This window comes from Stegastes partitus, unplaced genomic scaffold, assembly GCF_000690725.1.
Source record: "Stegastes partitus isolate 25-593 unplaced genomic scaffold, Stegastes_partitus-1.0.2 Scaffold64, whole genome shotgun sequence".
Lineage (NCBI taxonomy): Eukaryota > Metazoa > Chordata > Actinopteri > Pomacentridae > Stegastes > Stegastes partitus.
This window is the reverse complement of record NW_007577795.1, coordinates 822795-840875: the sequence shown is the minus strand read 5'-3', so window position 1 is coordinate 840875 and position 18081 is coordinate 822795. Positions and strand designations below refer to the sequence as shown.

Sequence of the window (18081 nt, the reverse complement as noted above, 5' to 3'; positions counted from 1 at the left end):
GCTGGTCTCCAAGTAGCTGTTCCCAGGCAAATAACAAAAATATGCCTGTTTCACTCATACAAAGACACATATCATTATAGTAGAAGAAAAACTACCATTCATGAAGCAGCTGACACTGAGTGGCCTGTTTGCGCTCTCGTCATCCTGCACAGCGAATCAAAGTTTTAAAACCAGATACTTTGCTTGTACACAACTACGACGTCAGAGATCACTGTGCTAGGCATGGCAGCAGAAGGTTTCTTTGCGAAATTCTTATGTTAATTCTTAACTTGACTTCTTCTGGCCAAACTTCAATAGGAAAAAGAAAAAAACCAAAGTCGGCCCATGCAGAAACGTGTGTCAGCAGATAAGGCCTAAACCACCAAGCAACCAGATAGTTCTGATTAGTTGCAGAGCTTGGGAAACACACTAAAGTAAACCAAAGGACACATCCTCAGCCAGACCCGATTGACAGGCCTCTGGAGCATGGCCTCATTAAAAGGGACGTTGCTAATTAAGAGCTCGGCTGCCAATCCAAATATTTGTTTAACAGGGTCACAACTTTGACCCCTAAAGGTCACCGCTGTCACAGACCTGCAGCACGAAACACATTCACACACGCCAACATATATTTCGCCCAAACGCAGCTCAGGCTGCCCCCTCGGTTTGCGTGTGCTTGTATACTTTGGAGCCTTTGCTCACATGTGCCAAAGAGCAACCACAAGAGGTTGGGAGGTCTTCAGTTAACAAACAGCGCACATTTAGAAAGACATTACATTCCCCAGAGCGTTGTTTCAGAGCAGATGTGGAAAATAATGGTCATTTCTGAGCTCAGGCTTGACATGCAAATGTTCCACAACAAACCACATTCCTGGAGCCGGCGGCATGACTAAGCAGGAATTATCTTCAGTCACAAAAAACAACCGCCATTCAACATCGAGTCACGTTTTCGCAGAAGCAGCACGTGTGGCTTTGGGAACCATTTCAGCAGTAGTGAATGTGGAGCACAGAGACAGTGTGATGTAAGATGAGTGGGAAGAAATGCTGAGCGCTGCAGTGTGGCACTCGTTACCTCTCTCGCACTGAGCGCCGGTGAAGCCGTAGGTGCACACACATCTGTTGGGAGCCACACACCTTCCTCCATTCAGACAGCCGTTTTCACAAACCGCTGGAGGGGAAAAAGAGAAAAACGATCAATGACGCAGGACGAGGACGGTGCTGTGAGCTACTCAGAAGTAAATTTCTGGTTTGGGGTTTTATGTTTTTCGCCATCATTTGTTTCGGTTATGAAAACACTGTGCTAATTGCAGGGATTTGGGAACATGGTGAGGTCAGATGTGGCAAGAAACTAGTAATCCATCAATCAGGCAAGGCACAGAAAAGGAAAAAATTGTTGAAACTATTTTATTTTTAGGTAAAACCAAAAGGAAAACACTGGCAATGGTCCTTCAGTGCACAAGAATACAGTGCACACACAACTACAGTAAATATGCAAGGTAAAAGTTGAATCAGCATGTTGGAAAGAGTTCGATTAATAATTTTCGAGCTTGCCTTTGAATTTTCTTCAAAATAAGTTTGGCAAACTTGGGGCATTTTGGGTTTCTGATCATCGGATTACCCTTTTGCACCTTTTAGAAATGTTGCCTTCATCACATCTTTGCCAAAACTTAAAAAGTACAGAGTTATAATAACCAACAGGAGAGATGGGCGTAAGTACAACAACACTTTGAGACTTTACAGCCACTCTAAGAGCTTTAAAATGTTAAAATGCAGATGTTTAAAAGGTATAATGTTTATCATCTCCAGCGGTGGAATCTAACAGTGGCCTGGGTTGGCCAAGGCCATCCAGTGGTTAGGAATGTTTGAGATCTACGCACATACTCATAGAATTTTAGATATATTTGAACAATAATGCAATAATGCAACAGTAATGCAATTTATATTGACATATTAATAATCTTTTAAAAAAATTAAAAAAAAAAAACATAATTAAAGAAATCATTGCAGTTTTTTTTTTTAATCAAATGAGTGTTTGTAAAAATAAAAAAAAAAACCTTATGAAATAAGTCCTCATGCCCTACTTCTGCATGGTAGTCACACATTCACAGGTGAATGATACAAGTGCCGAAAAAAGTGACTACTTTACCTGCAGCAAAAGAAAATGATCATGATAGCAGTTTCTATGCCACCCATTTAAAAACTGTCTATCTCCACCAATCTGTTCACCATCTTAGTTTACTGCTTTAGTGTACACTCCTACTCTATCCTTATTATTAGTTATATTTTTACACTGTACTGAGACTTTTTAGTATTTTTTTATTACTGTAAATACCAACAATTTGCACCCTTTTTCTATATTCCAGCAGTTGTGGCTCTTTATTTTATTTGGCCACATTAATTTCACGTTCTTTTGTACATTGGTTTTCTTATTTTTCTTGAATGTAGCATGTGTGGGCTACTGGATACCTTGAATCTATCTATCTATCTATCTATCTATCTATCTATCTATCTATCTATCTATCTATCTATCTATCTATCTATCTATCTATATCTGCTAACCTTTGCTAACTACCACTAAACATTCAGAAATAGAGGTTATGTGGTATATATCAAGGCAATACTTACGTTGACCACAGTGGTTTCCCACGTAGCCTTTCTGACACAAGCAGTTGTCCTCTGCACACGTTCCTCCGTTCATACACCGAATGTTGCAGTGCTGGACTGTGGGCAGAACAACACATGGACACATGTTGGGGTTGAATTCAGAGCACTCGAACATATAGCGCAGATTATATTTACAACACAAACAAAATTCACTGTTAACCACGTTTCTGAAAGGTTGTGCTCGGGTATAATTTCCTAGAAATTTATGGCGAGTAAACAGATGAGCGCACTGGGTTGAAGTGCTGTGAGCTGCAAGAGAGCGACATGGAGGAGATGTTGACTGTGGACATCTTCCAAAGCACACACACACCCAGTCCACACACACACACACACACACACACACACACACACAACCCACGAGATTGGCCGCTCTTTGCAAGAACGTGATTGCAACATATATCAATTGCTACAATCTTGGGGCAGTTTCAAGGGATGTTTTCAGGAGGTTCTTTGGCCTAGTGTCTCATATTTTTGGTACCATGCTAGTTTGTGCTCATTACTCATGATGAGGGGAAGAAAACACGAGAAAAAAAACAAAAAAAAGACGGAAATGGCACGGCGCCTTCGAAATCTTGAAAAAAATCTGATCCAATTACAATCTCTTTCATTTTTTATCCTGCAAAGAAAATGATATGAGAAGACTGTATGTTTTTCTGTCATCTATCATCTGTCACTGTTTGTCATTATTGCTATTGCATGGCGAAATGTTTTTCCTAAGATTACAGCGCCTTTATTAAAAAAATGCAAAGACACGGGTGTGGTCTCGGCTGCGCTTTCCAAAAGGCGTTCGGTTTCAACATACACTCCTATTTACATAAATCATAGCGTTGATATGTATTTATGTATTGGCCAAGCACCAGTTAACCTCCCCACCTATGCACTCTGTATAATAAAAGACCTGTCATGCGTTAAAGGAGAGCTGGAACAGAGGAGGTGCATACTGACCTGATTTGGATCCGCAGGATGGGGCGATCTGGCCATTGGGGCAGGTGCACATGTTTGGTCTGGAGCAGAAACCATCTCCACACGAACTCCGGCAAATCGCTGCAGACAGGAACATGACAGTCAACATAAAAACACTGTCAGGTGCAAGAGAAAATAACAATATCATGCTCTTGTTGTGGTGCCAGGGTTTGGCTTTGTTTCGCATGAAAGAAAAGTTCATGTTCTGCATCTGCTGCTTGTCAGCCTGTCCACCACAGGTTTTGAATTTCTGGTTAGAATTTCAATTGGTGCAACTCAGGCCATGATCTAAGCCTCATACTGAATTCTCATCTATAATATTTTTAAAAAACTCAAACAGACCACAGTTAAAACAGAGGGCCAAATCTTCCTTTTTAACCTTCATCATGGTTAAATTATAGAAGCCCTTCTTGGCAACGCTGCCGAGCTATTTTCTTCTGCGAGTTTTGTTGCCATAAATGTGTACCAGTGTGTGTTTCGGTTGGCGCTGTCTTCTTTTTCTTTCTTTCTTTCTTTTTTTTTTTTTTTTTTTGCTCAGTTGTTCTCTTTCCCACAGACTGTTGTTGACATGGTCCACTGCCCCCAGCTCCCATCAGGTAGAGTCCAGCCACTGACCCCTATTCCCCGAACCCCACTGCTAAACAATGTCATTAGAGCTGCGACCGGCATCCGGCCAGCCGACCGGCCAGACTGCAATCACACAATTCTACAGCTTCTCAGACCTTCCTGTCTACTGAGGGAGGGAGAGAGAAAAAGAGGGAGAGAGATGGGGAGAACATACAAAGAATGAGAATAGAAACCTGAAAAAGAAAACCGCTGCCAGAATACCAAAGTAAATGGACCAAATTAATGACCAATTCTCAGTTGTTTTTGGTCATGATATTGGCTCAACACCACCATTAGTGGAACACCTTGAAACAGGTCAGCGGCAATATTTGGTTTGTACCTGAGTGAATCCAACAAATGAGTCAAATGGGCAAAAATCAAGCACCGAAGTCAAATATTTTTTTCTGCACACTTGTATAGAAAACACGTGCATCAGAGAACATACAAAAAGCCCATTTCAGCCATGTAGAAAAACGATGTTTTGCATTTTATTTATTTATTTTTTTGCATATATACTGAGGATTTTTCATGTGAAAACAACGTACTAGTTACTGAAACTGTAATGTAGCTCTGAACACGTGTTGTCTGCCACTCGTGTTACTGATCTTTTTTTTCTTCAGTCTTGCTTATGTACCCTTAAAGTTTCACATTGACCTTCTTGTTGTTCATGAGCTGCAAATCAACCTCTACTCAAGCCCGCTGTACAGGAGTCGCATTCCTGTTGATTTTTCCCCAAAAAAGAACCAAAATTTCAAGCAACCTTCACTCACTCTGTGACCTACTGACTCCAATTAAAAAGCCCAGTGCAGGACTTAATGTTCTACCTGTCCTGAATTTATAATTTACTGCATGAGGAGTGGGAGTAGAATAATAGAAGGGGATACTCACGGACAATGCACTGGTTTCCTCCTGTCAGAGTCTTCCAGCCGGGGCAGCAGTAGGCGTTGTTCCTTGAGCCGCACACATTTGGTCTGTGGAAGACGCAGCATTAAAAAAAAAGGTCATAATCGGTGTCACACAGTTCACATCACTCTCAAGTCAAGTCCTTTTTATTTATACATACTAAAGATTTGTCTTAGAGGGCTTTACACTCTTTACAGCAAACAGCATCCTCTTATCCTTCAATGCTAATTTGCTCTCAACTGATTACTGGTCTGCATGTTGTGGGAACAAATCTGCTGTTTATTGACCTTCTCTGCAGAACACTTCATCAGCGACAGCTGGAATATTGGCACTCGGGGTCAACTATCAGCCTGGCTATTACTGGACTCCATTTTTGGCATTTTTCAGTAGGTAGTTCATTCTTTTTTAACAATCCAGTCCCTATAAAGTAAATTACTTCAAAAATGTGCTACTTTGGCTGTCCCACCCACAGCAATATGTGATTGGTTGCATGTCACAAGGAATAACAAACCAATCATCACTGAAGGACAAGTGTTAAAACAGTTGTCTTTCGAGTAAGCATCAGTAAAATACACACAGAAAAGAACTTCAACAAAGTTTTTTTGTTGTTGTTGAAACTGAGGTTACTTTAAATTTTGACACCAAGACTAGCAGTTCCAAATATCAGTTATAGTTCTGTAACAATTGGTCCTGGTGTCGATCAACTGCTAAATGACACATTGCTCAAAGACACTTCAGCACAGTGGAATTGCCGCCTGGTTGAATCTGAATTATCCATCTCCATGTCAGTTGAAATCCAGTTTTCACAGCCTTCCAATAAAAACCATACAATGTCCAGCAGTTTTCTATAAAAATCTTGTGCAACAACACTAAGCATACATTTGCCAGTGACTATGCAGGAGGGTTTTTTTGTCTCCTGTGACCACAACATGTGAAGCAAAACCAAAGTGATTTCCCCCTATTTCTAGTCCTGACAAGGTAAAACTTTTTTTTAAAAAAAACAAAAAAACATTGTATTTCACAAGAAAAACTTGTAAAGTTAAATTACAGGGTTTTATTTCACAACACTTCAAGCACCTAATGAACCCTTAGTCTTTTCGTGACCTGGTGTGGAGCCATGCTGGGAACCTCTGGACTATGTTATGTTGTCTTTTCTTCCAAATAAGCTTGACTAACCTCATCATATTGGGGTTTTCTGATCATCAGATTGATTGACAGACTTTAATGGCCCAGAGGGGAATTTTGAAACTTTTTATGTTTCCTGCCCTGTTGCCCTTTTTAAGAAATGTTAACATCATCACATCTTTTCTAAAACATGGAAAGAGTTACTATTACCAATAGAAAGGATGGCCAACAGTTCAACAGAACTTCAAGAGTTCACAGCCACCCTAACAGCTTCATTATGATAAAATGAAGTAATAAAGAAGTAATAAGAGTTAAAGTTCAGGGGCAAAGCCAAAGGGTACTAGACTGACATCTGGCCACCCAATAGTGAAGCCTGGTAGAGGTCCACACATACCTTTTGAGTCGTAAGTAGGTAAAATTGTAAAGAAAACATTTATTTCACACAACAAAAACTTGACAATCTAAAAAAGTTAATCTATAGGTATTATATCTTAACACTTCAAGTATCTAAGGAACCCTTAGCGTCTTCTTGTGAGCCAGTGTGGAACCATGTTGGGAACTACTGAACTATACCATGATGTCTGCTACTCATGGAGAGCTTACTACTGTTCTGCACAATCTAGAATAGACTTTACAGTGGGAAAGATTAGGGATGATATCTGCATGCTGTCACTTCATACAAGTAGGCGACATCATAGCATAGTCTTGTGGTTCCCAACATGGCTCCATACTGGGTCCCAAGAATACTCTAAAGCAGGGGTGGGCAATCCTGGTCCTCGAGGGTCACAATCCTGCATGTTTTAGATGTTTCCTTCTTCCAACACACCTGATTCAAATGATCAGGATCGTTATCAGGCTTCTGCAGAGCTTGATGATGAGCTGATGATTTGAATCAGGTGTGTTGGAAGAGGGAAACATCTAAAACATGCAGGATTGTGGCCCTCGAGGACCAGGATTGCCCACCCCTGCTCTGAGGGTTCATTAGTTATTGCAGTGCTAAGAAATAACACCCCATAATTTGACTTTTTTGACATTTCTTTTATGAAATACTAAAGTTTTTACAGTTTTTTTTTAATCTATTCAGAACACAAAGTGGAAATGACTCTGGTTTAGCTTCATATAATGTGGTTGCAAGAAGAAGAAAAGCTTAAGAACATCTGACATAGTAAATGACAAAAGCGTACTTTAGTGGTGTACAAGATATTTATGGAAAACTGATGGACATTTTATGGCTTTTAGAAGGGATGTGAAAAAGTAACATTCGGGACTGTCTTTGTGTTAAATTAATCCAACACACATATCCTAGATTTTTACTGACATGGAGGTGAGCAATTTTGATCAATGCTTTAAACACAAATATTACTGTTGGCCCAGAATGAACATGAACTGGCAGATAATGCCTGTTGAGCTCAAAGTTTACAGTTTTGATGAAAATGTCACACTGAATGTTTGACTTGTAAGCTGAAGACTGAGCTGCGATGATAAAAAGATCAGTTGTGAACTTTTAAATGAATCACCTACTATTTTTATAAGGTGACTCCTTGGTTTGAGTAGCTGTTTAAAATCTAAGTTTTCAGCTTCTTGAATATGTACAGTTTCTGGTTTCTTTCATTTTCTATGGCAGTAAGCTGGGGACGTGGGTAAAACAAGACATTTGAGGACATCATCTTAAGTTAAGGTGATTGATATAATTAACCATTTTCTGACCTTTTATAGACTAAACATTAAGAAAATAACCAACAATGGAAATAATCCTTAGTTGCAGCCCTAACTAGAGTAGTGTTGTACCTTTGATGGTATTTTATATCTGCACCTGCCAGTTAGCATCACATTAAGAGAAGACATCAATATGTGTTAAAAAATGGGGGCATGCATCAGTATCGGCGGTGAATATCGGCATGTCAGATATCTGAAAAAAAAAAAAAAAACAATATCATGCATCCCTGGGGAAGTTACCTCCTACGTTTTTTTAAGAAACCTGATGCACCTGTAGATAAATAGTTTAACACCTGGGCCATCCTGCCACCTACAGGTCTCCAACAACACGTGAACCAGTAACCAACCACCTACTCGGCATACGTTGACCTGGAGGTCAGCTCAAAAAGTGTACATTGTAACTGAAAACAGATCCACGAGGTGAATAATGAAGCCATTTGAAGGTTTGAAACAGTGGTAAGCCAGCGTGACACAGTGTGCAGCCTGTATGCACTTCCTGCCTCTGAACCCAGATGTTCTGATAGATTAACTTAAAGCATGTCAAATAAAAATGCCTGCGGAGAGAACGCTCATGGAGCTGTCTACTGTGTGACCTTCATCAGCTGTTTGCTGTCATCACTGGACACAGACGTTCTTTCTTTTCCTTATTGCTTTCCTTCTGTCTTTTCTCTCTCTCTCTCTCCTCTTGCTTTCTCTCTCGTGCGCACTCACACACACACACACACAAACACACAACCTCTCCAGAAGTGACCCACTGTGTACAGCTGCAGATGTGATTTATCCACAACTGGGGTGTGGTGTTTTTGGCTAGAGAGAGGATTAGGCTGTTAGTCTCTCTCCCTCTCTTTCTCTCTTTCTCTGCCACAGCCACACATGACCAATGGCCTCCTTTGTTTGGGTGTAATTTATTATTGTAGTCAGCAGGAATGTGATATTCTTGCCAGTATTTAATTGCTAAACTTTACTCCAAAACTTCCCATCACAGACAATGTCACTCACGGGGCCTAACACACACACACACACACACACACACACACACACACACACACACACACACACACACACACACAAGTGTTTCCTGAAGCAGCAACAAGTTATATGCCAGAAAACACCTGCTCCAAGCTCCAAATACAACATGGAAAAGAGTTTAAATCAAAAGTTGAGGGGAAAGAAACTCTTCCAGGCCACATTTACCCTCTCAGCACGTCCGTTCCTCCCCTCCTCTTGGCCCTGCTGGCTCTGGTGTCGGTCTGCCTGGTCACCACCTCGCTGTCCCCTACGTCCACCACCTCTGCAGCGTCTCCAAGTTGGGCCCACAGTGACAGCAAGGCCACCAGAGCCACGGCCAGCTGCGGCAGCCGTCCTCCACGCTTACTGTCCGGCATATCCACTCTCACAACTCCAGTGCTCGGTGGAATTTACAAAAAAAAAAAAAGAAGAAAAAAAAAAAAGAAGTAGAAGAAGAAGAACTCCTTAACTAGTTTCCCAGCCCTCTTCGACCTCTGCAGCCTGGAGTCAAAAGCTGCAACACAGTAATAATAATAGGAAACATTTGGAAAAGACGCACAGGAGGAAAAGTGCAAGAAATCCTGCGCACAAAATAAAAACAAGCCTGCAGCTCTCACTTGGCTGCTGTGATGTGTCTCCTGTTTCCTCTTATTAACTCAGAGAAATCAGTCGCAAAAGGCATGCAGTGCTGGAAATAGCAGTATTAATTGTTGCTTTTACCTTGTCTCCCGGAGAGGAGATTCGCCCTGGACCCGACAGAGGACTTCCTCAGTCTGAACTTGCAGGTACTGCTGAATAAGAAGAAAAACTGCGGAGGAGAAGGGAAAAGTCACTGAAAAGCTTTTCGCTGAGCTGCTATAAATAGAAGCGCATTGTAACTCTTGGGAGTCTGGTCGCGCGCATCAAGTTGTGTGTTGATTGTGCACAGAGAAGAAGTTAGAGGCGCTGATGCATTCCAGAGGATGAGAATGGGCAAAACTCACTGCGTCTCCCCTGCACAACAGAGCTCTTTCCTCATCTCCTCCTCTGCTCAACCTTCCCCAAAACTTTTTTTTCCTCTCTCTCTCCCTCTCTCTCTCTCTCTCTCTCTTCTCCCTATCGTGCCCTGCTCTCGCGATACAAAGGCTTGAGTTCAAAAATGCACTTTCAAGCTCAGGACCCTAAAACTGGAACAATAATGTTGTGATCAACTCAGAAAAACTTTGGAAAAAGAAGACACACATGAATGTGTTTCAAAGTTTGATCATTAACGACCTACTATATGTTTTTTTGCATCTTTAAAAATAATGCACCTGTTGTATAATGTGGTGAAAGTGCCACAACAGCACACCTTTTAAAGGTTTAATACCTCATGTGACTAATTTTATTAATATAAATGAACTTATAGGTTACCAAGTTTTGAACAATAATTTTGGCTGGTGTTCATTCTTTCTGGTTGGTAATAATAAGCTTAAAAAAAAATCATAAGTTTCTTCCTTCAAAACTAATAAAAGAAAACAAATTCCTTTACATACCACATTTTAAAACAACCTGAGTTGTGCTGTACATGTTGTCAGAAAGATGTGCAAAAAAGTAAGGCAGAAAACAGAATAAAATTCTGTGCAATCATTTCTAAATCAGAGTAAAATAAACATTTTTTTTTAAACTGAAAAAAATAAAGAAAGCAAAAAGTAAATGTAAAATTTAATCCTAAGAACAAAATAAATAAAATATTAGAACCAGGGGTAACTCATTGAAAACAAACATGCACATCTTGAGATTTTTCACTTTTAACTGTCTATTTACTTGGCGCATTTGATTAAAAGAGGGATCTTAAGAGCTTCAGTAAAATACAACTTAACTTTTTCTTGTTTCTTAAAGTCACCTCTCATGGAAGAGGCTTCCTCAGTTCAAACAGACTGATGTGGAGTTCCAGATATGCAATGTCCCCTCAAATCACGTGGCTAATGAGTCAATAACAACCCAAGACTTGCATGCCCCGAGGTGCAAATGGTTGTAAAACTTCCAAGATGTTAATTGTGGTGAAAATTTCTGGGAAGAGATCTCAAGACTGCATTATAAATACCTGATAAGTGGTGCAACAGACTCCCTCTGCTGTTTAGAGATGCTTTTTTTCAGTTTACCATGGATGCCGTCCTTCACTCCTCTCTCAAAGCATCTGTCTTCTCAAAGGTTGGTTGAAGTACATTTGTTGGTGCATAAACCATTATTATTGCAACTTATCAAACTTTTAAAGGTTTTGGGGTTTTTTCTTGTTAACATGTCTCTTTGGTGTTTTTATATAGTGCGTGAAAACATCAGTTAGTGCCATGGCTGAGCATTTCCACCTGAAACTGCAGCATTGTCGTGCCCTCCACTTCCAGCTCTGCTTAGTTGGCAGCCTTCCCTTTTCCCCTCCTTCACCCTCCTTTCCCTTTTACCTCATGTGGGTGTGACAGAGGTGTGTGTGGGTGGAATGTGTGCAGGTGCAGGCCATTGGATAAAAGCCTGAGTGAGTACACCTGCAGTGGGGAGTGGTCCACCTGCAACTCATCAGCCTTCACTATAAAAGCCTGGCTCAGAACACTGCATGACGCTGGCCTGTTTAACAACCTCTGTTAGTCGACTCAGGCCTTTGTTCTGCTTTCGTTAATTTCAGTTTTGTTGTACTAGCAAGTATTTCCTTCTAACTCAATTCTGTGACCATTCCTGCCTGCTCCGTCTGCCACCTGCCAGAGCTCCTGTCTGTTCATATCCAACTTGATCCTGTCTGTATTCACCTCTCAGAAACCCCATCTGACTCCTGCACCTGCCGAGACGCCTCCTCTGTCCACATTCCCATCAATCTCCACTGTGTAAATATAATCTGTTTTTGTAAGATTAAGCTTGTCTGGTTGTTAATAGTTTGCTTATTGGTAATTGTCCTATCCTGGCCTCTGCAGTGTTTCCAGTTTGTGTAATTTACCCTCTGACCTGTAGTAGTCTCCCTCGGGAGTAGTCAGACCCGTGTGTTCCCTCATCACGTCATTTCCCCCTTTCCCTTTACCCTTCGTGTAATCTGTGATAAATATTATTGTAAGTAAACTTGTTATTGTTCATAATTCCTGTGTGCTGTGTCTTTGCCGTGCCGCGTTTGAGTCTCTGAGCCGCAACATGACAAACACAGATTAAGACTTCCAGGGTTTCATATCTAACAAATTTTTTTTTAAAAACAATCGTGACCGCTTGCAGGGTGGGATTTTCCATATTCTTTTTCTGAATCAGTTTCCAGGTCAAACAAGTATGGCTGAATAACTTAAATAACAGGTTTAGATGTGTAGTTGGAGTAGTTTTAGTGTGTGACCAGAGGTATAGGTGAGCTGGTGTGCTTGAGCTGTTGTGAGTGGGGAGTTTGAGGAGTAGAAAGAGGCAGGGACTTCACAGATTTGCAGATTCTAAAGGAAGAAATGGTGTAGAGTTACATTCAGCAATGCCTCAGTTAAGTTGTTTTGTGTTTGTTTGGTTTTTTTTAAACTCCAGATTGAATCCAACTCATTTATTATTTAGTATCTGGTAATATCTCAACACCATTATCCTAGACAGTTCACTCTTCAAGTACTGTCGATTGGTTGTAGTACCTGGTTGCTCCACCAGGTGAAGCCTCTTACTGTTATACTGAAGCAACCAGAGGAGGCGGTCACAAAGGGCGTCTTTGGAGAGCACCATGACAAAGTGTTGTCTGAAGCTTAATGCTCTCCAGTCAGTGCACAAGTGTTAATTCAAGCAGGGGCAAATTAGGACAGTGCTCTTATATCTTAGGTACATGGGATAACAGGTGATACAATTCAGGTTTCTTTAATTTTGTTTTTCACAATTCACTTTCTTTAATCGATAGAGTTTGCAGTAATCAGTAAACTCATAATATGTAACTATAGTACAGAGATGAGTTTTATGAGTTAAATAAATGACTGGAGAGGGACTTTTTTAGAATTGTTTGCTCAAAGTGCCCCTAAATGTAGTTCATGATCATAAACAGTTACACTTGTTGGAATTTCTTTAGTGTTTTTCAGCCAGTGACCTCTCAATGGAAATACTTTAATTCAGAACACCCCAATTTTGTCCCAGAAAATAAAAAAAAATGAAACTAGTTTTATTCCCCCGATGTAGCATATGCCTTGTAAATATTTACACTGCGCATACTGTATGATTTGAGGAATTTTGTCCAGTGCAGCGATAGTTTTCACACTCACTGCTTCCCGTCTGCAGCCACACCCAGCAAATAGAGAGTCAGCCCGGCTCCTCTCTCACATTGACTATCACTGTAAAACCAAGAAAAGCCTCTTAATGCTAAATATTCCACTACATTGGTTTTCTCTATATCTGCTTTTTTTTCCTGCTCTTTTCACACATGTCCCAACCTGCTGCTGCTAGTCATCAGATAATGTGCTGATTTTGCATGTTGGGTTTAATAGTTTTGACTAAGATGACGGCTATAAGAAACATGATCACTATAGAACTTTGCCAAAATAAGGATGAGACAAAATATTGAATCATTTTTGTTGATGGTGCAACCTTCAGCCCGTCTTTTCACCTCTTTTGAGGGAAAAAAATGGTGACTTTCCTCGGCGGCTCCAGCAGGCCCCTCACTCTCTGTATTATTTCATCAGGGATAATATATATACCATTAGCTCGACTTCCCCAGTTTTTCCTTTCCATCCTCTGACACTCAGGTTGAGGCACGCATCTCCACTAGCCTTGCTGACATCTCCATTTGGATGTCTGCCCACCACCTCAGACTTAGTCTCAACAATGCTGCACTGCTTCTTCTCTTTATCCTGGAAAGTCCTTCCCTCTCCAAGGCCTCTCCATCACCGTTGACAAGACCACGTTTACTCCTGGACACACTGCCAAGAATCTCCGTCCGCCACGAGACAACCGACTGTCAGGCAGCACCCAGCGTGCAATCCTGCAGGTTTGCTCTTTTTCCAAACAGTGTCTTCACAGAGCATCTTTGCTTTTCTTTTAGTTAAGTCCTGTTTGGGATTCTGCCACACTGTCGTAGACAGTCTCCCCTAAATACACCCTGTGATCCCTCAAGCACGCCAAAACATTTGAGGCTGCCCCATCTTCAGTTTCATAAGTTTCACTATTTCACCCCCTTTGTAAACTCCAATTTCCTGCCTGTCAGTGACCTTTTGTATATAATTTGAAATGCTGATGCTTTAGTTTGGGCTTTAAAGAGATCTGCTTCTATATTTCCAAATCATTGTTCAGATTTTTTTTTCTTTTTTTTTTTGCTGACTCTTGCTCTGCAGCTCAAGTTCCAGTTCAACTTCCTGCTGGCTGTGTGACTGGGGGAAAATGTACATTTTTATCTGAGCAGGTGCTTTATAGTCTTTTTTTCTCTCTCTTAGCCTAATGTATGAAACTTTTTAAAACTTTTATATGCAGATGACACATGACTCTCAAATAAGCGCCTTATGCTATGTTAATACAAGACTCACTTCTGATCGATCTCATTAGTTTAATCACTTTATTGTTTGGGTGAAAAATACCAAAATGTATTGTAAAATGTAGTCCAACTTGTTTTCATTGTCTATACACTGTAAAACAAAACAAGAAAAAACAGTAATATATAATGTAAAATATTCTAAGTTTATAAATAAATAGAAAGGTGCTGTAGTTCAACAGATCGGTAGTGCTTATAGATATTACACTGATGAAATTATATTCTGGTTAAACTTCTGTAACTATTAAAGATTTTATCTAATTTAACTAGTAAATCTTTCTAAAATCTGAAACAATATTTACCTTTCTGATAACTGTCACTACTTATCTCATTGAAATGTAGAGTATTAGCCTAGAATCTAACAGTTTCAGCTATCAAATAAAATGTTTGTGAGATTGCTAAAATACTTTTAATATATTTTAGCAGTTATGTTATCTCACTGGGCTGTAAGGTAGCTCTGTGGTTAGCACCGTCACCTCGCAGCGAGAAAGTTGCCGGTTTGCATCCCGGTGAGGATGTCTGGGATCTTTCTGCGTGGAGTCTGTATGTTCTCCCCGTGCAGTGTGGGTTCTCTCCAAGTGCTCTGGCTTCCTCCCATACAGTCCAAAAACATGTTAATTGGTGATTCTAAATTGTCCGTAGGTGTGAATGTGAGTGTGCTTGGTTGTCTGTCTCTAAGTGTAGCTCTGTGATAGACTGGTGACCTGTCCAGGGTGTCCCCTGCCTTCACCCTGAGTCAGCTGGGATAGAGCTCCAGCTCCCCCCATGACCCTAGTGAGGATAAAGTGGTGTATAGATAATAAATGGATGTTATCTTATCGTTCACAGTTACAGGTTTTTTAAAAAATCTGCATTAAATGTGTAAATTTGCATTCTATTTTCTATTTTCATTCATTCAAAGCCATGACAATTTTTGTAAAATTCCTTTTTTTAATTTTCTTTTTTAATTTTTAATTTTAACAGTCTATGATTTCCTGCCATCATGCAAAATTAACAATGTCTTGACCAGGCATCACCTGTGTTACCACTCATTAATTTGCATTACCAGAAAGTTTAATCAGAAGTTATGACTAGCGCATGTCAAACAAGATGAATACATTTTTTCAAAGTTGTGGATGTCAGTCTCACAGACAATTGCATTACCCTTCTGCTATTTTACACATCAGCTGGGCATCAAGTTTTCCTTCCAGCTTTAAAACAGTGTCTTTAATTGTTTAATTTTTCACCCATCAGCAAGGGCAGAACCAAAATCATCTTTATATTGGACCTGTTGTGAGATAAGAGCAGAGGAGTTACTGTAAAGAGAATATATGAGAAGCGAAGGATGTTGGCAGGAGAGACAAAGGTCCAGAGGACTAAAGGTCTCGAGCAGAGGAATGAGAGAGTCTGGGGGAGAGGCAGAGAGGGCAGAAGTGGCCAACGTCGATTGCAGTGGTTGTTTTGACAGTAAGACGGCCTCTCCCTGGTCGTCCCGGAGCCTTGGTTCTCTCTCTGAGCATAGCTGAGATCAACCTCTGCAGCATAAGCGTGACCTGGGTGGGAGCTGAGATGAGGGTGAAATGCTGAGTACTATAATGCAAAGTGGTTTGGGGTGCATTGAAGGGAGTCAGAGACTGCTCACACGGCTTTGAGAGGAAGAAGCTCTCTGCACTGAGTATCGACAGGCTTCTGTTGCAACCTTCTGTGAGCTGTAGAAAGTAACTAAAAGTATTCAGGAGTTATTCATTCACTTTCTTGAGGAGAGATAAATAAAAATGTACCTCTCTTGTGTCTATATATGAAGCTGCAAATAGTGATAGATACAGAGGTTGCTCAACAAACATGAACAGCCTAAGATGTAATGCAATAAAGTAGCAGAACACAGAAAATAAAATGTTGAATCGACACCAATGATTACAGCTGCATCAATACGTGCAATAAAACATAACAAACTAGACAAAGAAGTATTTATTTAATGGCATTTATACAGGATACATCTTGCAGGGGGATTACCTCATTTGTCAGTTTCAATAAAGGAATACTTTTGGGATATTTTTGGAGAAAAATGCTTTGATGAAGACTCAACTCACATCTGTCTGTTAAACATGAAGGAGACAGTTAGCTCATTCAATCCTTGCAAAAACCAACATGTAAAACATCATGTTGCGGTTGCACAGGTTTTTGTTCCGATTAAACAAGCAAGATATAATGTGAGGGGCAGCATGGTGGTGCAGTGGTTTGCAAGAAGGAGCTGGGTTGAAGCTACCGGTAGGCCGTGGCCTTTCTGTGTGGAGTTTGAAGGCTTTTCCTGTGCACGCCGGCTTCCTACCTCAGTCCAGACATAGGACTAAATTGGCCTCAGGTGTGAGTGTCATTGTGCTTGGTGCTCTCAGTCTTAGTTTAACTCCTGTCCAGGGTGTGTCCTGCCTCTTGTTCATTAGGCTCTAGCCATTTCATGATTCTCAACAGGATAAAGAGCATGCAGCTGATGGACTGAAGGGTGGATGGACACACAGTGTTGACTGATGAGTTTTGTGGTGCTGGATTGTTTTTTAAAAAAGACTCTCTCGGATGAAAATTCAGTTCTTAACCATGTTAACATGTCCATATGGTGGTTTTTATATACTGAAGGACATATAATGAGCAAAACAAGCAGTCAACACATGGCTGAGCATTTCCACCTTGAATCTGCAGAGTACCAATAACCGTCTCAAAAACATTGATTCAGACAGACAGAGTTTCATTAATGACAAACATAAAGAACTAATCCATAAACCTGTGGATTGCTCCCTCTGGGTTGTAGGTAAGTTGCTGCCCCAAATGAAGGAGTTGAAGTATCTCAGGATCTTGTTCACGAGCGATGGGAAAATGGAGACAGATTGGTCCAGTGTCAGCAGTGATGTGGGCGTTGTACTGAATCGTTGTGAGGAAGAAGGATCTGAGCCAGAAGACAAAGCTCTCAGTTTATCAGTCGATCTATGTTTGGACCTTCACGTTTGGAGTTGAGCTTTGGGTGGTGACCAACAGAATGAAATCACAGATACAAGCAGCTGAAATGGGTTTTCACTATAGGGTCGTTGAGTCCTTGCTCTTTCCCGCCGAAATGAGCCAGCTGAGGTGGATCAGGCATCTGATTATGATGCCTCCTGGCCGACTGCCTTTGAAGGTTTTCCAGGCAACTGGAAGGAGACCTCAGGGTAGACCAAGAACTCACTGGAGAGGTTAAATATTGTATCTGCCCTGGAAAAGCCTAGGGATTCCCTTAGAGGGACTGGAAAGCGTTGCTTGGGAGAGGGACGTCTGGAATGACCTGCTTGGCTGCTGCCACTGCGACCATGATTGATGGATAACAAGCCCAAACCATATTGAAACTTTTTTCACCCAATGCAGGCATTGTGCTATAAATTTGTTGTCTCCAAATCCAAACAGTCATTACTCAAGTACTCCTGCATGAATGATGGCATTGGATTTGACTCATTTCCTCCTGAGTTGCTGAAGATGTTCTCAGACCGAGTAGTTTTCCCCAGAACTATTAAACTGACTGTCATGTGTAAAATATGTGCACTTTCGTATAATAAGTAAATAATTTGAGAATGACAAAACAGAGGCCACTCATGCAAGTCAATAGATATAAATATATTCAAACAACACTTACACACACTGTCAAAGAC

General features: G+C 40.7%; 1 protein-coding gene across 1 annotated transcript in view; it reads right to left on the bottom strand.

Annotated features, from left to right (window-relative positions):
* Positions 1 to 9964, bottom strand: part of fbn1 (fibrillin 1) — a 71154-nt gene extending 61190 nt beyond the window's left edge. Inside the window, exons 1-6 of the mRNA XM_008276079.1 lie at positions 9685 to 9964; positions 9151 to 9478; positions 5101 to 5183; positions 3589 to 3687; positions 2605 to 2700; positions 1052 to 1147 (exon numbers count right to left, since the gene is read on the bottom strand). Of these exons, the coding sequence (XP_008274301.1) occupies positions 1052 to 1147; positions 2605 to 2700; positions 3589 to 3687; positions 5101 to 5183; positions 9151 to 9341 (565 nt within the window). The 5' untranslated portion in view covers positions 9342 to 9478; positions 9685 to 9964. The remainder of the gene's footprint in view (positions 1 to 1051; positions 1148 to 2604; positions 2701 to 3588; positions 3688 to 5100; positions 5184 to 9150; positions 9479 to 9684) is intronic.
* Positions 9965 to 18081: the final 8117 nt, after the last annotated feature.